A 22,745-nucleotide genomic window follows, 5' to 3' on the forward strand; every position below is an offset into this window, starting at 1 on the left:
AACTTTCTTATCCACCTGGGATAGGGATCTGTGGATATTTTCCTCAAAGTTGCCCAATGCTTCTGAACAAGCTACTATTTACTTGGTATCCCTTTGTCTTATTTGCCCTTTCCAAATACATTACCTCACTCTTCTCAGGAATTAATTTTGATAATGTGAGCAGCTTAAGTTTCTACACGGCATTACAAGAGATTGCAGTGCATCGTAAATTAAAGAAAGACCTTACCTTTCTTTCTACGTTGCCTTTGGCAAAATAAGAATGTCTCACAGCATTTTACAGCCAGTAAAGCCCAGCTAGAGTATAATCTCAAGACATTTTACAGCCGGTAAAGCTCTGCTATAATGAGGGAAACAGAGCAGAACACTTGAGCACAGTGAGATCCCACAATAGTTATGGATTCAGTGATGTTGTTTGAGAGATATATCTTGTGCACTGTTACCTCCAATTATCATTTGTTACCATTGTTTTCCTCACAAAATATATAGTTTTTGAAGTGGAGAGGGTTACCTTAATCCTTTTGGATTGGCAGCCTTAGAACACCCAGGGACTCTTTATCTGTGCAACACAAAAACGAATGGGCTAACTTTGTAAAAATAATGAGAAGTGATCCAGGCTTTTATCCTTTCTCGGGTTTATTGATTGAGCAATAAATCAATGTGTCAAGTGAAGAGGAAGTGACGCAAAACAACACATGGGCCATTTATTTAACAAACGGCCAACAAACCAAACGGAATGCTACGGACCAGAAAATGCAATCTCACCACAAGCTCAGTAAACAAACATATCATATCAATTTCCTATGGAAGATTAGCGTCCTCTTTGATCCCACTTCCACTGTTAAAATGTAAAGACTTCAGGATGCCATCAATTTGAATTTTAACTGATTGGTGTTTAAATACAGCATTTAACCTGTTCTCTCAGCTAGCTCCCTTCTCCTCCTCCCACTCTCATCTAATTACATTGGAATACGAAGACAGGGATGAGTTGCAAGGATGCCTATCTCTTTCAGAGCCTGAATTCATTTGCAAAATAATTGCTGATTCATATTCAGGCATGTATTAACATGGATTACTTCATCTTTTTTAATAGCCTTGGGAAATATATTAAATAGCCGACCACATGTACAACACAATATTTGGAGCAAATGAACTTTGCCAGTGTTTCTGATTTAATCAGACTTCCTCCCATTCCTCCTTTCATTCTCTCCCCACTGGTGCATTCATCCAGTTTCCCTTAAAATCCATTCCTCCTGCTGCCTCCCTGTGGTTTTGAGCCCCCAATTCCCTTCCCCTCTCAGCATCAAGTGTACCTCCTGAGCTTGCATTCGGTTTGTTAATGAATAATTGTACATTAACCGTCTCTGGTCTTGCCTCACACACAATTCAAGGTGGATGAATCTGAGGGGAATCTGAAGGTGGAGGTTCCCATCCATTTGCTGCACTTGACCCAAGGGAGAACATCACCTCTTGTGCCTTACTTCATGGATCAACCCTGGAATGCCCTTTGATACCTCAACTTGGATTATTCTGCTCAAGCTGCTATTTGGATCTTCTGATATTTGTGTGAAAAAAATGTCAGTTTTCTCATTTGGATATGGGTTGGCATCTAGTTCCTATCCCCATCACTCTTGTAGTTGATAGCTTTTGATGGGGGTCTGGCATCACATTTTTAACATTCATCTTAGGGATACAGGTATTGCTGCCATTTTTTTGTCCACCACGAGTGCTTTTGAGAAGATGGTGGTAGGACGCTATCTTGAACTGGTCCTCCTGGAGAAGATGCTCCCAGCGTGCTGTTGGGGAAGAAGCTCCAGGATTAACACCTACTGGGAGTTAAGAATGAATGTTTGAGTTCTAATTCACGATGGCGTGCGAAGTGGAGGAGTTTCCATTTATCTGTTGCCCTAATTCTTCTTGCTGGCAGAGATGCAGACACAAGGGTCTGTGGATGCTGGGATCTGAAGCAACAAACAATCTCCTAGAGGAAGTCAATGGGTCAAGCAGCAATTGTGCGGGACGTGGGGGGAAGAGATGAAGGAATTGCTGACATTTCAGGTCGAAGCTCTGCAACAGGACTGACAACGGAGAAGAGGAGATGGCCAATGTAGAGAGGAGAGGGGGAGTGTTGTGACAGGAGCCCAAGATGAGGAGGGGTGAAAGATGATGGGAAGGTGGGGGGAGGGTCGTGAAGTTGAAGTTGGGAAACAGAGGCAGGTGAATGATAGATGGAGGTAGACAAAGACAAAAATGAGAGCCTGATATAGGAAGGTGGTGTGAGTGGAAGTTGAGGGGCAGGGATGGCTGCTGGAGGGTGATAAGTAGGATCACAGTAAAGGTCACAGGTATGGAAAGCACAGGTCGAATAGCTACAGTGCATTTCATAGGACACAGTGCAGCCACTGTGACGGAGAGAATGAATGCTCTCAGTGGTGGATGAGGTACCAGTCAAGTCCTGGATGGTGTCATCACTCATGTCACAAATTTCATTCCTTAATGTCCATGAATTAATCAGACTATTTAAAACAATCTGGTGGTTTCATGTATCATAACTGCCAATAATAGCTCTCTAATTTCAGATTAATTCTACAGAACTTAAGGATCCCTGTTCCTAAAGTGGGATTTGAACTCATATCACCAAATCTATATCAGAGACCTCAAGATATCTAACCTGGCAACTTCACTGCAATGTTGGGTGTGGTAAAAGTTAAGGCAACCTTCAATGTAGGACTGGGAGATGGTGTATTGACATAAAGATGAGAGTAAACCTCTGATCTATTGCTTGAATCAAGTGTGTTTGTACTCCTGGGACTCTTTGCAAAGATTAAGAAAATTAATTTGATACCCAAAGGGTGAGATGCTGCAATCTCTTTTCCTATCATAGGGTCATGAACCTGTTCAGGGCAATATGTCTGTGTGGGGATGAGATGGCACTCTTAATGTAATGAAGCATCACAAAACACTTCTCAGTAGTGTAATTAACAACAGAATTTGCATTTATATAGTGTCTTTACAGTAATAAAACATTCCAAGGCACCTCACAAAAACACTATCAAACACTGAACCACATAAGGACAGGTGACATAGAGATTAAAGCAGCCATTACAGAGGGGTTTTAGTAGACAGAGCAGATTAGGGAGAAAACTCCAAAACTAAGAGCTGAAGGTGAAACTCAAGGCAGGGATGTCAAGGCAGGATGTGGATATGCACAAGAGGCCAGAATTGCAGGTGTATGAAGATCTTATTGATTTGGAGACTGAAAGAAAGAAGGTCAAATATCGTATCAGAAATGAGCTGGAAAGAGGAAGTGTCCTGTGGATTGATTGAGATATAAGCCAGCACTACCTGGTGCAGAAGAGAGTGTGAGAAAAGTATGACAGGCACCTTCAGGTCCAAAGGACAGTGAGTGTCAGGAATGCAGCAAGAAAAAGAGAGAGGCACCGAGAAAGGAAGGTTAAAAAACTATCACATGATGAGCGAATGGAGAAGGAAGGGCCAAAAAATGAGAGGAAGTTTTATTTTATTCACTGCAGCCTTGTACATTCATAGTGGGATCAATTATTATTACTAAATTATCCTGATCACATCCATACCATAGATCTGACTTAACGATGTCAATTAATGTACGTCCATTGTCTGAGTTTTTTCAATGCTGAAAGCTTATGTGAGAGGGTTGCTCCTTCATGAAGAACTTCTTGCATGTGAATTAAGAGTTTTTTTGAGAGTGATGAAGAGTCAGTAGTGTCTTCAAGATCCCCACTCCTTTTCCTCCTTCCCTATATTTAAGAAATGATGAGGAAGAGTTAATCTCCACTGATTGGCTGCATCATTATCTACTACAGCAGTTTGAATGCACAGAAACGTAAGAAGCTCCGAGACACATGAACAGCGTTGTTTTGCATGCCATTCAGACAGATCGCTCTGAAGAAGTACAAAAGGAAAAACAAAAGTATTAAAAGAAAATGCAGAATGGATTTTATTTTAGTAATACAGTAGGCCTTTCGATCTCTTCAAGCCATACTGCCCCAGCAAACCTCACCAAACCCAGTTAACCCTAACCTAATCACGGAGAATTACCAATGAATCTACCCAGTATATCTTTGGACTGTAGGAAGAACTTGGAGGACCTAAAGAAAAACCACACATTTCATGGGGAGGATGTACAGAGACTCCTTACAGAACAGCTCTGGAATTGAACCCCAAACTCTGGAATACTCTGAGCTGTAATACTACTACTAATATTACTACTACTGTTCTACCATGGTGCCCCACTTGTGATATAGCATTACAGTCACACAGAACATGCTGTTCAGGTAAACAAATTAAGTGCCAATGCCGTAACAAGGTAGATGAGAGGTCTTGAGTTCATCTTTTTAAAACAGGTAACCTATTCAAGGGTATTTTAACAACAGAGCAGAAAGAACATGGAACTAGTATAAAGTTGTATGTTTAATAGATTGACTATGAACAAATTTTTGTCTCTCACTCTTTGTTGTGTGTAAGTTATGCACTAGTTTTTGGAAAGATAAACTTGCCTTGTGGGTTATGCAAAGATGAATCACTTAGAAGAGAGATTGTCTTGTGAAGAAAAAGATGAGCAGGTTAGGTCTGTACTCACAGGTCTTTCTAAGAATGTTAGGGAATCTTATGAGACATGTCAAACTATGAGCAGCTCTGTCAGGTTATTTACAACCTGGGAGAATCTAGAACCAGGAATGTTACATCAGAATAAGGAACTGAGATTAAGAATGAAATTTTCCGTCTCTCAAAGGATTGTCAATCTTTGGATCCTCTGCTAGAGTGGGAGAGTCACAGAGCAATGCAGCATGATGCAGAACCTTCATCCCAATGGATCCATGCTGACCATAGTGTCCAACCACCTCATCCCAATTTCCTGCATTTGGCTAATTACCTCTAAGCCCTACCCTTCTGATTACTGAACTATATGCATCTTAAATGATACTGTAATATCTGCCTCAACCACTTCCTTTGGGAGCTCGTTCCATATAGTCACCATCATCTGTGTGAACAAGTTGCCCCTCAGATCTCTTGTAGTCGTGCTGATAGGCTACGAGTGAAAGCAAGACACTGAGTCGAGCAGGGTTGGATTGAACCGTTTACTGTTTGAATCGGTGCGCGCTTAAGTACCCGCTCCCAGCAACTCCCGCTCTTTGTGGGGTGGAAGCGACGTCGGCTTCTGGGCCGAGGTCTGCCCTGCACTCAGATTCCTCTCGGCTGCCGCTGGCTGCGGGTTCGCCAGCGACTGCTGGAGTCGGTTCGCTTGCTGCGTGGACGAGCCGCCACATGACCCCCCCCCCGCCCACAGAACCGGCGATAGGAGGTGCAGAGTCCGCAGCCTGCACACTCTCAGTTCTTTTAGGTGGCCAGCCTCGACGTCGTGGGGGTGGTACTGCAACCGGGCGTTCAAGGTCCAGATGCGCCAGTTTGAGACAGTCAATGGTAAAAGTCTCGTCCCAACTGCTGATGTCGAGAACGCAGGTCGCTCCATTATGGCACACCACCTTGTAGGGTCCCTCGTATGGTCGCTGCAGGGTTGGTCTGTGCATGTCTCGGCGAACAAAAACATACTTGCTCTGTTGTAGGTCTCTGGGCACGAAAGAGGGTGTTGTTCCATGGTGGGACATCGGGACTGAAGCAAGTGTTCCAAGCCACTCCTGGAGTTTAGTTAGGACCCCAGCAGATGTGTCTTCCAGGCCACGGGATGCTGGCACAAACTCACCAGGAACTGTGAGCAGGGCCCTGTAAACCAGTTCGGCCGATGAGGCGGCCAGGTCCTCGTTGGGTGCCGTGTGGATACCAAGCAGCACCCAGGGGAGTTTGTCCACCCAGTCTGGCCCTCAGAGGCACGCCATCAGGGCCGACTTCAAGTGCCTGTGGAAACGTTCCACCAGACCTTTAGACTGCGGGTGGTAAGCAGTCGTTCGGTGGAGCTGGGTTCCGAGGAGTTGTGCCAGCGCAGACCACAAAGCCGATGTGAACTGCACACCCCTGTCTGAAGTGACGTGGGCTGGGAGTCCGAACCGTGCCACCCAGGTGGTAATGAGGGCTCTGGCACACGTCTTCATGGACATGTCAGCGAGTGGGACAGCTTCCAGCCACCTCGTGAACCTGTCCACCATGGTGAACAGGTATCTCGCTCCTCTCGAAATCGGCAGTGGGCCGATGATGTCCATGTGGACATGTCCAAACCTCCTATGTGTCGGCTGGAAGGGTTGCAGTGGGGCCCTCACGTGCCTCTGGATTTTGGATGTTTGACAGTGCGTGCATGTTCTGGCCCAGTGCCCGACCTCCTTACATAGGCTATGTCACACAAACCTGTCTGCGATCAGCCGGATGGTCGCCTGGATGGAAGGGTGGGCTAAACCGTGCAAGGTGTCAAAAACGTGGCACCTCCAAGCAGTCGGGACAATGGGCTGAGGTTGCCCGGTGGACACATCACAAAGGAGCTCATTATCTTCGGGCTCAATGGGTATGTCTTCGTGGCGGAGTCCTGAGACTGCGGTTCAGTACGCCGGCATCTCTCCGTCCAGCCATTGCGCCTCAGCTAACGCCGCATTATCCACCCCCGGAGACAGAGAGTGCACTGATTGGACGGAGGTTCGTGACAGCGCATCTGCCACCACGTTGTTCTTCCCGGAGATGTGTTTGATCGTGGTGGTAAACTCCGAGATGTACGACAGATGGCCTTGTTGGCGGCTCGACCACGGGTCTGACACTTCGGCAAACGCGAAAGTGAGGGGTTTGTGGTCTGTGAAGACTGTGAACTCTCTCCCTTCCAGGAAGTACCTGAAGTGCCGGATGGCAAGGTACAGGGCCAGCAGCTCTCTTGTCGAAAGTGCTGTACTTAAGTTCCGGAGGTCGTAGGTGCCGGCTGAGGAAGGCGAGTGGCTTCCACTGACCTTCAATGAGCTGCTCGAGCACGCCGCCAACTGCCTCATCAGAGGCATCCACAGTGAGGACAGTGGGAATGTCGACCCAGGGGGTGGACTAGGAGCGTGGCGTTTGCTAGCGCATTCTTGGCTTGTTCGAAAACCACCTTTGCCTCCTCTGTCCAGCAGACCTCTTTGACCTTGCCGGACATCAAACCAAGAAGGGGCCGCATGATCCGGGCTGCTGAGGGCAGGAAACAGTGGTAAAAGTTAACCATCCCAACAAATTCCTGCAGGCCTTTAACAGTGCTGGGCCTGGCGAATTGGCAGGTGGCCTCAACTTTCGCTGGCAGAGTAACAGCTCCATGGTGGTCGACCCGGTGTCCCAAGAAGTCGATGGTGGATAGGCTGAACTGGCACTTGGTGGGGTTGATATCCAGGCCGTAGTCACTTAGGCAGCGGCAGAGCAGGCGTAGATGTGCTAGATGTTCCTGGTGGGAGTGGCTGGCGATAAGTATGTCATCCAGGTAGATGAACAGAAAGTCCAAACCTCACCCTACTGCGTCCATCAAGCGCTGGAAAGCCTGTGCCATGTTTTTGAGCCCGAACGGCATCCTGAGGAACTCGAACAGGCCGAAGGGGGTAATGAGGGCCATCTTAGGTACATCATCTGGGTGGACTGGGCTCTGATGATACCCGCGGACCAGGTCAATCTTCGAAAAGATGCGCACCCTGTGCAGGTTGGCTGTGAAGTCCTGGATGTGTGGTACCAGATAGCGATTGGACGTGGTGGCGTTGTTCAGACTCCGATAGTCGCCACACGGTCTCCACCCTCCCGTGGATTTGGGCACCATATGGAGCGGGGAGGCCCACGGGCTGTTGGAACGCCACACAATCCCCATCTCCTCCATCTTCTTGAATTCCTCCTTCGCGAGGCGGAGCTTGTCGGGCAGTAGCCTGCGGGCTCGGGCATGAAAGGGAGGTCCCTGTGTGGGGATGTGGTGCATCACGCCGTGCTTGGGGTTTGTTGAGGAAAACTGCGGCATGATGATAGATGGGAACTCCGATAACACTCTGGCGAACTCGTTGTCGGAATAAGTGACGGAGTCCAGGTGCGGGGCCGGTAACCTGGCCTCACCGAGGGAGAAAGACTGGAACGTCTTCGCATCGACCAATCGTCGTCCCTTCAAATCCACGAGCAGGCAGTGCGCACGGAGGAAGACCGCACCCAGCAATGGCTGTGATACCGCGGCCAGCGTAAATGTCCATGTAAAGCGGCTGGAACCAAACTGCAAGGGAATGGTGCTGCTGTTGGCTGCCGTAAGCTCCGGTCCTGTTCTTCTAGTTCGGGTATCGTGGCTCGAGGGGGGGTAGGACACTGATTTCCACCCCCGTGTCCATCAGAAATCTTCACCCGGAGAGCTAGTCCCAAACATAGAGGAGGCTATCACGGTGACCAGCCATCGTAGCTGTCAGCGACAGATGGTCCTGGCGTTTTCCCTGGAACGAGCATGGCGGTCAGCAGCGACGGGCCCTGGAACCCCACCTTTGATGATAAAAACACCGAGACTCAGAGGAGGTGCCGTCCTTTGGTGTGGGTGTCCAGTGCTCCGCTGCTGGGGTGTGGGAGGGCTGGGCTTTCGGCCGTGCCGCAGCACTAATTCCGATGGTGGTTCCGCCAATTTGTTTGACGCACCAAAGCACATCCGCGTGGGCAGCCACTCTGCGCAGGTCTCTGAAGTCCTCATCTGCTAGCAGGAGGCGGATCTCTTCTGGCATTTGCTCCAAGGTCTGTTCAAACAGCAGGCAAGGCTTATGGCCATCTGCCAGTGCTAGCATGTCGCTCATCAGGGCTGATGGTGCGCAGTCGCCCAGGCTGTCCGTATGCAGTAACTGCGCAGCCCGTTCACGGCGGGAGAGGCCAAATGTGCGAATTAACAGGGCCTTGAGAGCCTCGTACCTGTCTGTTGCCTGGGGCTGACGCAGAAAGTCGATAACGTGACCCACTGTCTCCTGGTCGAGGGCGCCCACCACGTAGTAATACCTGGTGGCGTCTGAGACAATTTGCCTGACCTGGAACTGGGCCTCCACTTGCTCAAACCAAACCAGGGGTTGAGTGGTCCAGAAGGTTGGCAGTTTAAGGGAAACTGCATTCTGCAGAGCCGAGTCGTTCATGTTGGGTCCAAATGCCATTGGACTGTCGGGGTCACCAATGTAGTTGCGTTGATACGCTACGAGTGAAAGCAAGACACTGAGTCGAGCAGGGTCGGGTTGAACCGTTCACTGTTTGAATCGGCACGCGCTTAAGTACCCGCTCCCAGCAACCTCCACTCTGCGTGGGGCAGAAGCGACGTCGGCCTCCGGGTCGAGGTCTGCCCCGCACTCAGAGTCCTTTCGGCCGCCGCTGGCTGCGGGTTCGCCGGCTGCTGGAGCCGGTTCGCTTGCTGTGTGGGCAAGCCGCCACACCCTTATAATTCTTTCCCCTCTGACCCTAAGCCTATGCCTCCTAGATTTGGACTCCCCTACCATGGGAAAAGGACTGCTACTATCCACCTTATTGATGCCTCTCATAATTTTAAGAACTTCTATAAGACTGTCCAACAGTCTCCTACATATCAAGAAATAAAGACCCAGCCTGGCAAACTTCAAGATTCAAGATTCAAGATTCAAAAAACTTCATTGTCATTCTAACCATACATCAGCTCTGCAGGGCAGAATGAGACAGCGTTTCTCAGGGGCAGTGCAATCATAACATAACAAACACAACACTAAATAATAAACATAACAATAAATAGTAAAACACAACAGCCACATGTCAGTTAAATCAGTTATAAGTGTCCAGTGCAAGTTAAAAGTGTCCAAAGCAGAGTCAGGTGGAGCAGCTATTTAGCTGTCTGACTGCCTGTGGGGGGAAGCTGTTTAGTAGCCTTGGGGTTTTAGTTTTGATGCTCCTGTAACGTTTGCCTGATGGCAGAAGAACAAACAGTTCATGGAGAGGGTGTGAGGGGTCTTTAATGATGTACCGTGTCTTCTGGAGGCATCGACTCTGAAAGAGGTCTTGGACAGAATGTAGGGAGACCCCAATAAGCTTCTCTGCTCCCCTAACCACCCTCTGCAAGGCTTTTTTGTCGACAGCGCTGCAGCTGGAGTACCAGGTTGTGATGCAAAAGGTCAGCACACTCTCAACCACACCTCTGTAGAATGTAGTTAAGATGTTAGTGGGGAGTTCGCCCCATAATTCAGGCTCTCTAGTCTTAGTGACATCTTTTGTAAATCTTCTCTGTACTCGTTTCTGTTTAACCACATCTTTCTTATATTAGGGCAATCAAAACTATACAAGCGTGGCCTTACCAACAGCTTATGCAAATGTAACATAATGTCCCAACTCCTACACTCAATGCTCTCACTGATGAAGGTTAGTATGTTAAAACACCTCTTATACCACTCTATCTCACCTGTGACACTCTTTCAACGAGTAGTAGTTGTACTCCTAGGTCCCTCTGTTCCACTGCACTCCCTGGTGCTCTACCATTCATAGCACAAGTCCTATGCTGGTTTGACTTTCCAAAATAATCACCTCACAGGCTGGGATGTAGACAGCAGAGGAATAAAGATTTATAGGTTCAGGGCAAGAAGATGGAGCTGAAGCCGAAAGTCAGACTACCCGTGATCTTATAGAACGAGAAAGCAGGTATGAGGGGATTGATGATCTTCTTTTCTATCTTACATGTGTGCAATTTGCCAATTGAGTAATTGCAATTTCTGATCAGGCCCTTTGACCGCTCTCCACTTTCCTGCATTTAGCTTTTGTAGCCTACATGGTATTAAGAGTCTTAAGCAAAAGTCATTCTTTGAAACTCATTTCTCTGCGAGTGTTTGTTCTTTGACTTTTTTCTCCTAAATTCACTAAGCAAAACAGTAAAAATTTTAAGGAGTGAGCGTAGTATTTTTCTATTGGGAGTATTAGTATGCCTGGAGGAAGTTAATCTGTTGACACTCGACCCTGGAGAAAAAAGACTGGAGTTGCTGCTTAGTGTACCTTTGCTCTTCTACTTACATTTTTTTTGTCTAATCTTGATTAGTTCCAGAATTTGGGACACATAATAATTCAAAACTGTCTCTACCAATATGGAATCAGATCCCATTCATTTTGTACATATGTACTAAGATCAGCAGAGCCTAGAGAATGAATGGAGAAAGACAGAGACATAGTCAACAGTGGTAGTGAAGACAGTTCAACTTTGTACTAGAAGAAAAGGATCTTTGTCCATTGAGGTAAACATTTGCATTGGAGAAGCACCAAATCAGTTTAACTACAGCATGCCACCAAAGGATGAGTTGCAGAGGGTTTGGATGGACAGGGTGGTGAAAAAGGCTTCTGGCTCACCAGCCTTCATCTTACAAGGCATTAAGTATAGAAGTTGTGAGGTTATAGTGTGGCTGTACAAGGCATTGGTGCTGCCACACTTGAAGTATTGTGTTCCATTTTCGATACCTTGTGATAGGAAAGGTGTTATTAAACTGGAAAACGTGCAGAAAAGATTTACAAAGATGTCGCCAAGACTCAAGAAACTGAGTTATAGGGAGAGACATTTTTTCTTGAACTGAGAAGTGATATTAGAGAGGTTTATAAAATAATGAGGGGCACAGATAAGGTGAATGCAATCTGTCTTACCCAGGGCTGGGGAATCAAGAATTAGAAGGTAGAGGTTCAAGTTAAGAGGGGAGAGATTAAGAACTCGAGGAGCAATGTTTACATACAGTGTGTTACGTATATGGGATGAGCTGCTGGAGAAAGTGGGCATGTTCTGCAATTCCATCATGGCTGATTTATTATCCCTTTCAACCCCATTCTCCTGCCTTTTCCACCACAGCCTTTAAGACCCTTACTAATCAAGAACCTATCAACTTTTGCTTTAAAAATACCCAATGTCTTGGCTTCCACAGCTGTCTGTGCAATGAATTCTAAAAATTCTCTACCCACTAGCTGAAGAGATGCCTCCTCAGCTCTGTTCTAAAGGGATGTCCTTTTACTCTGAGGCTGTGCCCTCTAGTCCTAAACTATCAGAAACATCCTTTCCACATCCATTTTCTCTAGGCCTTTCAGTATTTTATAGGTTTCAACGAGCAAAGTTATGATGGAGTTAGACAGTGATTCCTTCAGCTTGCATCTTCGGACACAGCTCTATTTCTACCTTTGATATCACTTTTATACTTTTTCAAGGTTCTTTTGAAGATCCTGACCTGGAGTTACACTCTGACTTCGGTTCTTTGCAGGAATGGGACCCGCTCTCAGAGCCGCATGACGGGCCGTTTTTTGATATCCCAAGAACGCAGCCTGGAGGCTAGCATGCCTCCGAGGTGCCGGATTTTCATGGCTCTGGAGACAGGCTGATTATAGACCGGTGCCCCTGACTGAGGCGTTGCAAGAGAGCATGGAACATTGGGAGTAGGGGGTTAGCTGCCGTGGGCTGTGTGTCCAGACAGCTGAACCTTTCTGGGGCCGACTCTCAGGGGCAGAGCTCAGAAAAAGCAACACAACAGACTTTTAACATCATAAATCAGTGAGTTGTTTGTTATGTCACCCCTCTCACTATGAAACAGAGATGCCTCTTTTTCCCTTATTAGGGAGCGAGAGAGCCTGTGGTATGTCAAATTACTGGGTGAACGAGTAGACATCGGGGTACTGCAAGTCTGTGTCTTTATTGATGCTTTGCTGCATGCTTGAGTGCTCAGTGGAGCAGGGGGGGCACCGATGCTTTTTTGCTGGTGGGGTGGTGGGGGTGGGGTCATTGCCTTGCTGCTGCTTATGTGTGGGAGGGGGAGCTGTGGGGGCTTTGGGGTTCTAACGTTCAACTGTCATTCATTCTTTGAGGCACTCCTGTTTTCGTGGATGTTTGGGAAGAAAAAGAATTTCAGGATGTATTTTGTATACATTTCTCTGACACTAAATGTATCTATTGACCTATTGATCTTTTACACTGCAGTGAGTACAGACCCAGAGCTATCAAGCGCTCCTCATACATTCATTCGCAGGATTCCCGTGAACCTTCTCTGGACACTTTTCAATGCCAGCACATTCTTTCTTAGATAAGGGGCTCACAATCCAAGTGCATTCTAACCAATGTCTTATAAAGCCTCAGCATTATATCCTTGCTTTGTAATAAGCTTGTTCTCTCAAAATAAATGCACCCCACAGCTCTTTAACAGCCAGGATGGACTGGTTGGGTCAAAGATCTTCCTTCTGCATCATAAACGTACTGCTCTTTGTCAAAGGATCTTGATGGAGGAGGAGACAAAATATCGGACAGTTCCCACCAGTTTACTTTGATGAATTGTAAAATGCTTTGCATACAATTGGTAATGCATGTTGTTTCCTTAATGGAGCCAAAAGCAAAAACAAAATATAGTTCATTTGGATTCATCTCATTCAAAATATCTCCATGCAAAAATATAATGTAACAAAATATAATTTTATTTTCTAAAGTAACCGTTTCCCTAAAATAAATCAGAGGAGTTTGGTAGGGCAGAAGGAGACAAGTTGTAAAAGATGTCGGTGAGACCACACTTGGAGCATTGTGTACAATTTTGGTTGCCCTATTATAGGAAAGACATCATTAAAATGGAAAGAGTGAAAGAAAATTTACAAGAGAGCTGAGGGACAACCTCTTCATACAAAGGTTGGTACATATGGTATATGGAATGAGCCAGTGGAAGTGGTTGAGGCAATTTTTGAAAAATATTTATTTAAGTACGTATATAAGAGGGGTTAAAGGGTTATGAGTCAAATCAAACAATAGGGATTAGCTTGGTAGGCACCATGGTCGGCATGGAAAAGCTAGGTCAATGGAGTTATTTCAACACTGTATGAATTTATGACAAAATATTTTCTGCTATGGAGAATGTAAATTTATGAATATAAATTTAGGCATAAAATAGATTTGGTCCATTGTCATGACCTAATTATTCTTTTTTGGACTATTTGGTATATTTTGCGTCTTTGCACAGTACATCTGCTGCAGAACAACATATTTCTTGCCGTAAAAGACAATAAATCTAATTCTGATTCTGATTTTGAAATTCAGAAAAAACTTGGGTGACAAGGAGTGGTGAAAATGGTGGAGTCATGCACTTGCGAAGGAGTTTAACAACTTTGAGAAGGAAGAGATAGAAGGTGACCCTGATAGAATTTGATGAGAAGTGATGGGAGGAAGCTGGTATGGAGAAGAACCTGTAGCATGGATCAGTTATATAAAATAGACTTTCAATACTATAACTTGTCAGGGCATTGAGTATAGAAGTTAGGATGTTAAGTAGCAGTTGTACAAGACAGGCCACATTTGGAATATTGTGTTCTGTTTTGGTTTCCCTGGTAGAACAAAGATGCCACTATGCTGGAGAGAGTGCAGAAAAGATTTATGAGGATGTTGCCATGACTTGTAGGGTCTGATTTACAAAGAGCTTAAGCAGGCTTTATTCATGCAGGTGTAGGTGAATGAGCAGTGATCTTATAGGAGCTTAAGCAGGCTTTATTCATGCAGGTGTAGGTGAATGAGCAGTGATCTTATAGGAGGTACGTAAAATTATGAGAGACATAGATAGGGTAAATCCACATGGTCTTATTCCCATGATTGGGGAATCAACAACCAGCGAGCCTAGGTTTAAGGTTAGAAGGGAGGAAATTAATAGAAAGCTGAGGAGTAAATCTTTCACCCAAATATAGATTGAGCTGCTAAGGGAACTGGCTGAGGCAGATGCATTAACAACATTTAAAAGATACTTGGATGGGTACATGGATAGGAAGTGACTGAGAGGGATATGGGCCAAACATGAGGAAATAGGATTGACATCTTGGCTGGCTTGCACCAACCATTGCATTCCAACCAAGATGTTCACCTCAGATAGTCTCATTTGTCCGTGTTCTTGTGGTGTGTGGCTTTATGACTCAATGATTTTATAAATTCTATATAATGTCTAATATTATATATAAGTGAAAGAATTCTGATGGAATATGTGTTTTGTAACAAAACCTGTTATTATCCGATTGTGCAGTCAACCTTTCAAAAGAATTGTACTATGGGCTGTTTGAAAAGTGCACACAAAGTACACTGTGATTTATACACTTCTAGGATCTGGCAAAATACTGCCATGAGTTATTTCATTTTGATTAGCTGAAGGAGCAAAGAACCACTCTTGATGAAAGGCTGCAGAAAGCAATGCATGCAGACATAAATAACTGCAGCTGCATTAGTTGTAGACAGTTCACTGAAGGCTTAGTACTGGGAGAATGGGACATTTGCCCATTAGATTAATAGGCTGCTTAGGAAAAGCACCAATACGGTATAATTACAGCATGTCATCAGATAATGCACTGTAAGAGGTAACAATTGCCAGCACTGAAAACTTCTGTGAACTGTCTCTTTGGTTGTTAATAACTTTTGTTGCCAATTTAACATTAACCTTGTAAGATCAATGTACTGACTGCACTAATTTCTTCCTGGCTTATGAGATTTACAACAATGAATGGGACAGCTAACCCTCTGCTGGGAACTGGCTGCCTGATTTATTTTCCATAATGGCACTGGGAACAAGGCTGTGTGAATCACATGAGCCGGTCCTTGGCCTTAAAGGAACTGGCCCCTCCTAAGTAATCCTGCCACCTTCACAGGAATGTCCACTCAGACTGTTTTAAGATTTTAGTATTTAAAGTTGTTCCGTATATAAAATTTGTAATCTTTTCATGATCACAAGATGGTGATTTATTTATATTGGGAACTGGTACCAAATGCCTGAAACAATTTTTTAACTTGCTTATGGTCTAGTTTTTTTCTGAATCAGGGGCCTATTTCTCTGCTGTAAATTCTGAAATAATCCTGCTTCATTAGTCCTGCAAATATGAAGTCATTTCTTTTTCAGAAAATTTCCAGTAATTCTGCAACTCAACAGGAGAATGGGATTGAGAGGGATAATAATTAGCCATGATGAAATGGCAAAGCAGACTTGATGGACCAAATGGACTAATTCTGCTCCTATGTCTTATGGTCTAACATAGATTAGGAAACTGCATCTCATCTTCAAATTAGATATTTTCTCCTTTTATCATAAGCAGTCTCCTGGAGTCGAGAATGACTTTTTCCACTGTACTGAGGAGAAGAAGGTGCCCATGTGTGAGTTCTGATCAGTGTGCATGACTGATGAACACTGGCACCTGGGTGGGCTTGCTAGGGTGAAGATTTAGTGCAATAGCGAGGAGGTCCAAAGTGATTGGAGGCAAACAATGCACTAATCTACCATCACCCCACACGCTCACACAAAGGAACATGCACACACAAGCACAAAAAGAAAACCAGACAGACACATATAGATTCAGACAGACTCACACAGCCACATGTACATACACCCACACTTACAGTGTACATGGCCGCGCGCGCGCGCGCGCGCGCACACACACACACACACACACACACACCCTTACTCATCTTCTAACCATCCAGAAGCCTTATATCCACAGCTACTCACATCTACTGAGATCGTCCCTCACAAGACCTCCGTTGTTCAATTCCTTATCTTCTCTGTCATCTCTCTTAGAGCTTCCTCCTGATCTCTCTCTCTTCCCCTGTCCACCATCTTTGCTTTCTCTCTTCACTCTCCCTCTCCCTCATCCCCACTCCCTCTACTGCTCTCTCTCCGCTCCCCAGTTTCTGGTCACTCACTCTCTTGCAGGATGAGGCTTTCCCCTTGGTCCTCTGCCTTTCCTGTGCTCCTGAAATTCCTGACCACTGCCCTTTCTACTCTATCTTGGACCAGAAGTCTCACTATTCCACAAATCCAGACCAACTAGTGTCTGGAATTGAGCACTTCCTCCATCTCATTCTCAAGTACACCATCACCGTGTCACAGTGGTCTCCAATAACCAAAAAATTAACCGAGCTCTTGTATGAAAACTATGACCACAAGGGCAGGAATAATGGATGCTATAAAGCAAGAGGAGGAGCTACTATCTTGCAGTGCCAGGGATCCTAACCACTGGTGCTGGCTGTATCAAGTCTGTACATTCTCTCTATGACCAAATGGGTCTCCCCAGTGTGGAAATTTCCATCACTGTAAATTTCACTGGATTGTAAGTGAATGGCAGAATCTGGGGGGTGGGAGTGAGGGAGCTGGTGTGGGAGGGAATTAAAGGAAAAGTAGGGAGAGTAAAATAGATGTAGAGTGAATGGGTACAACTGTCAGCATAACCTGATGGGCTGAAAGGCCTGATTATCAACTATATTGTCAGTCTGGCTTATAACCTCACCAACGTTCAACTATTTTGTGCAAAGAAATGAAGGGAAGGTCAGATTCATCTAATTCTCATTTCCAAATCTTAATTGGATATTACTCTTTTCTTTTAATCTGTACTATCCGGCAAAAACTATGAGAATAATAGGTTGCAGAAATGGCTTTTGTATAGCCACACTTACTACCTGGTGTAGTTCAGGGTCACAGGTCCTGGAACAGTGGGGGGTCTGGATGTTTAGGCGTCGGTGGAGGACTCAGGAGTGGATTATATAAGCTGGCATTGAAGGTTCCCTTTAGAAGAGTGTCCATGATGGCTGGGCTCAGCTGTAGAGAGACAAGTAAACAACACTACAGTTGGTTTGCGGGGTATCAGAAGGGTTAGCTAAAGTGTACATTATGCGGATTTACAACATGCTTTCAATGGTTTAATTGTAATGCAGAATAAATGCGGAAAATGCTGGAAGTGCTCAGCAGGTCAGGTAGCGTATGTGGAAAGAGAAACAGTTAACATTTCAGGCCCAGTACATTTTGTTCCTATGCAGTAGACTCTACGACTCTATAATTTTATATACTTTAATTAAATCTTTCCCCATCCTCCTTTGTTCCAATGAAGGAATGGTATAAAGGGAGGTTGAACTCCCTGAAGAATGGAAAGTGATATTGTTGAAACATATAAAATTCTTAAATCTCTTTCTGATTGTGTAAATGCCAAGAATTTTTTTTCCCAAGAGTAGAGACTTGGCCAGGGATCATATTCAATATTAGATTTAGGTCTGGTTTGAGAGAAGGTTGTGAAACTTTGCAATGCTCTCCCCAAGAGATCCTTCAGCCCTCCGTACATCTGCTGGTTCATTGGAAGACCTAATTAGTGGTAGTCCCTCTATTCACTCCCTGCAGACCAGCAATATTTTCCCTTTCCAAGTATAGGTCTAATTCCCTTCTGGAATGTATTATTCAATCCCCCTTCACTGCTTTTTCAGGCAGAACTTGCTAAATCACAGAAACCCACTGGCTTTTCTTTTAGTCAATGTTCTGTTGGAGCCCTTTCACCCAGATGTACTGGATAAGTTCCACGTGTTCATCATCAACAGCTACATATTATGAGTGTTATAGACTTCTGCTGCTGGATCCTAAAACCTCTCAGTCCTCTGGTCTACTACTAGCCCTTATTGCTACTAAATTAGAAAATTAAATTGCTTATTATTGTCACATAGAGTCATTGAGCACTACGACACAAAAACAGACCCTTTGCTCATCTAGTCAGAACTATTATTCTGCCTAGGTACATTGACCTGCATCTGCACCACAGCCCTCATACCCTCCCATCCACGTACTTATCCAATCTTCTCTTAAAAGTTGAAATCGATACCTCATCCACCACTCTCAGAGTGAAGATGTAGCAAGGCACCGTAAAAAACGCTGTCTTGCAAACCGCTCATGAAGATTATCTCATCGCAATAACTCATTGAGGTAGTGGAAGATAAAACAATACCAGAAAGTGTTACAGTCAGAGAGAAATTACAGTGAGGGTAGACAATAAGGTGCGAGGTCATCATGAGGTCAAGTGTCCTCCTTATCGTACTAGGGGACAATTCACTAGTCTTATAATAGCAAGATAGAAGCTGTCTTGAGTCTAGTGGTGTGCGCTTTCAGGCTTTGTATCTTCTGCCCAACACACGCGGGAAGAAGAAAGTATTTCCGGAGTTGAGGTGGGGTCTTTGATTATTTTGGTTGTTTTACTGGGACAGTGAGAAGTGTAGGTACAATCCACACTTTATTTACTCTTGTTTCCAATGTAACACTACTCTCTAACTTATTCGTTAATCACAAGAACAAGGGCAATGACTGCACCTGGAATACCAACAAGTTCCACCATTCCGGTTTACAAATATAATGTACATCAGTATTTCTTTATTTTTTCTGAACCTAAATCCTACCAACCATACTGAGGGAGTGCTTTCACAGTTCAAGGACAACTAGAACAATAAATCTTCACTTTCCCAGCAACATTCACATACCATGAATGAATGAAAAAATAAGCAAAGTAACTGAAATGTTATGACAACTGGAAGATTAAATCAGTTACTGTTTTGAGTCTGAAAGTGGGAAGCTGATTCACTACAAAACTTCCAAATGACAGAACTCTATTTTTAATATTTAACTTTTAATATTTACTATCGATTTGTAATCCAGGGAGTGGGAAGCGCAGAATCAAATATCGCTATGATGATTGTACATTCTAGTATCAATTGTTTGGCGACAATAAAGTATAAAGTATTGCACAGAAGGAGCCATTCAGTACATCATGTCTGTGATGACTGTGAAAGAGCACTCCAGTATAATGTTACTTCTTAACCCTCAATCAGAAAAGCTAAATGAGCACTTTTAAAATGTGATTCAGGTAGCTTGGCTCTTCCGTCCTTTCAGGGAGTGAGGTTCTTCATCTCCACGTAAGTGGGTATCCACTATCTACTTAAAATGTAGTCTTATTGGGAATGCTTTCTGTCTACAGTTATTGCTGCCTCAGTAAAGTAGCCAACATAATCAAAGATCTCCAAGACCCCAGCCACCTAGATATTCTCTCTTTTCCCTGCCCCCTCCCCCAGTCAAGTAGCTTCTATCCCACTGTTACAAGGCCATTGAATAGTCTCCTGGTACGACAAGATGAACTCTTGACCTCACAATCTACCTTATTCCAGCCTTTCACCTTATTGTCTGCCTGAACAGCACTTGGTCTGGAACTGTAATACTTCATTCTGCAAGCTGTTATTGGTTTCTCTGTAATATCTCAGTGCACTGATGTAATGAAATGATCTGTAAGGATGCCATACAAAATAAAGTTTATCATTATATCTCAGAATACGTGACAATAATAAACCAATTTACTAATTAAACAAATCATTCTTGATTTATCACAATAGACTAAACATGGTTAGACTCTTTTAAAAGGAACTTTTCTACAGCCATTAGATTCTTAAATTAGCCAGCACAATTCTACAACTCAAACCATTTCTTAGCAACGGAATGCTACAGACTATATTTTGCACTATCATGGACCTGTCTATAATTGTGGTTTATTTTTTACACTAAAATCTTGCTTTTTCTTCACTGTCTTATATAAATTATGTAAAATTTATGTTATGTGTTGTTTGTACTTAAATGTCTGTGATGCAAACAAGTTTTTCATTGCACCGGTACCTATACTTATGCACATGATGATAAACTCGAGTTGACTTGACCTGAATTAATACATTAAGCACTGTTGAATAGATGGCCAGGGTTCGACAACTGATATTGTGTAATGAGCAAAATCTCTTCGCTCCAAGATACCCACTTTTGTTCTGCACTCTGCTCCATATACAATGCAACCAAACCACCCCAGTGGATTAACCAGACTCTCCCTAGAGCACTGGTTTTAGACAATTGCTAATCTCTTTTTTTTACTAAACTCAACTCATCCATTAGCTGCTATTAGCTATCTTAACTGTTGACATTGACAGCTGTGTCCTTGTAACCCTCGAACTGAATTAGCCCTCCTGCTCCATCACAGAGTGGGCTATCTCATTGCAGCTTGATAACATCATTCTACTAAAATCAATGGGAGTGTACTTATTCAAAACCAGTCCCTTGCATGCTAGGCACAGTGTGCAAGGTGAGAGATTGCATTCAAAGTTATATCAGAGAGACTTGAGCCTGCTAACTCACAAGGAAACTCTAAATGCATTACGACTGGTGGAATACAGTTGGTTCATTTGCTGCTAACAGACATGGATTTCCCTACTTGAGCACATTTTGGAGATATATAAAAAAAGAAGCAAACCTTGTGAATTTGCTAACGTATTTGCCTAATTCTCAATCTTTCAGGAAAATGAGACGTGAGTCAAGAGCCCAATGTTCTGTTATTAACATAAATACACCAAATTCTAAAACGCTTGGTGCCAGTAATTAAGCAGACTTTGGAAACACTATGTTCAAACATCACGAGAATACTATTACTATTCGACACCTTAACCTCAGAAATAATACAGCACTAAAAATATAAGTAAATGTTCTATGTTTAAACAACAAAGTAAAAGTTCTTTAGTGGGCAGCATGATAGTGTAGCAGCTGGTGTAATGCTATTACAGCACTAATAACCTGGGTTCAATTATGCCACAGTCTGTAAGGAGTTTATACGTTATCCTCATGACTGTGTAGGTTTCATCCAGGTGCTCAGGTTTCCTCCAAAGATGTAATTGGTCACTTGGGTGTAACTGGGCAGCACGGCTAAGCGGGCTGGAAGGGCCTGTTACCATGTTGTATCTCTAAATAAATAAAAGACAGGTCTCCAGTTATTGGATGAAGCACAAACTCAGGCCCAGCAGCCCACGGACTCCACACTGAAAATGAAGCACCAATTTTTATACAAATATTACTCTGCTGGGAGCTGGCATGCACTCAATGGACTGAGTTCACTCCTCCTCTATCATACAAGGAAACCCATGACTAGTTTGGTGTTCTAAGTTGCTATCTTCTCAAGACTTAATAAACCTTGCTGCAAACAATTTCAGTCAAATCTCATCAGGCAAGGAGTGTGTGCATTAGCCAGATGGTGGAATCACGGAATTATTACAGCCCACCATATCTGAACCAGCGATAAGAAGCAGATTTGTTGACACTTATTTTAACCCATATTTCCACTTTATACAGACCCCAGGAGCAGAGAAACCTGAGCCACTGGATCAGTCAGCTCCTCCAGCCTGTTCTGATGTTCAATAAGGTTGGAATTGGAAATTGAATTAATTTACTATTGACATACGCACCAAGAATCAGTGAAAAACATCTGTTTGCATGCTATCCAGACAAATCATTCCATATGTAAGTACATCGATGTGGTAAAATGTTAAATGGAATGCAGAATATAACATTATAGCTACAGTGAAAATGCAATTCAGGTAGACAAATAGAGTATAAGAGCCATGATAATGTAGACTGGGAGATCAAGAGTTCATCTTTAGTGTAGGAGGGGTCTATTGAAGATTCTAATAACAGTAGAATAGAAACTGTCCTTGATCCCAGTGGTGTGCACTCTCAAGCTTTTGTATCTTCTGCCCATTGGGGGGGAGAAAAGAAAGTGACTGAGGTGGGAGGGGTCCTTGATTATATTGGCCGTTTTCCCGGGACAACATTAAGTGTAGAAAGAGTCAATGGCGAGGTGGCTGGTTTGCATGAATGACTGGGCTGCGTTCACAACTCTCTGCAATTCCTTGTGGTCTTGGGCAAAGCAGTTGCCGTACCATGCTGTAATGCGTCAGTTAGGATGCTTCCTCTAGTGTATCTGTAAAAATTGGTGACAGACATCGGGACATTGAGAATTGAAGAATTTCTGAGTTATATACTTTGATAATAAATAAATCTTTGAGACTTTGAACATACCTAGTTTCTTTAGCTTGCTGAGGAAGTGGAGGCATTGGTCATGGTGTCTGCCTGGCTGAACCAGTACAATCCGTTCACCTTCAAAATCCTCTACTTGATCCCTGGTGATTGCATTAGTGTTAAATAAGCTCAACAGCTGAGACTCACCAGCCCTTTGCTGTA

At 44.1% G+C, this 22,745-nt stretch overlaps 1 protein-coding gene across 4 annotated transcripts in view; it reads right to left on the reverse strand.

Annotated features, from left to right (window-relative positions):
* Positions 1 to 666: 666 nt before the first annotated feature.
* stpg2 (sperm-tail PG-rich repeat containing 2) overlaps positions 667 to 22,745 on the reverse strand; it is a 500,779-nt gene continuing 478,700 nt past the window's right edge. For 2 of the 4 annotated variants that reach the window (XM_072254779.1, XM_072254775.1), the window contains one exon: positions 667 to 3,773. In XM_072254779.1, the coding sequence (XP_072110880.1) occupies positions 3,612 to 3,773 (162 nt within the window). In that variant the 3' untranslated portion in view covers positions 667 to 3,611. Of the gene's footprint in view, positions 3,774 to 17,350; positions 17,493 to 22,745 lie in introns of all 4 variants that reach the window. The other 2 variants (XM_072254776.1, XM_072254777.1) reach the window with 2 other exon arrangements.

This window comes from Mobula birostris, chromosome 4, assembly GCF_030028105.1.
Source record: "Mobula birostris isolate sMobBir1 chromosome 4, sMobBir1.hap1, whole genome shotgun sequence".
NCBI classification, from domain to species: Eukaryota; Metazoa; Chordata; class Chondrichthyes; order Myliobatiformes; family Myliobatidae; genus Mobula; species Mobula birostris.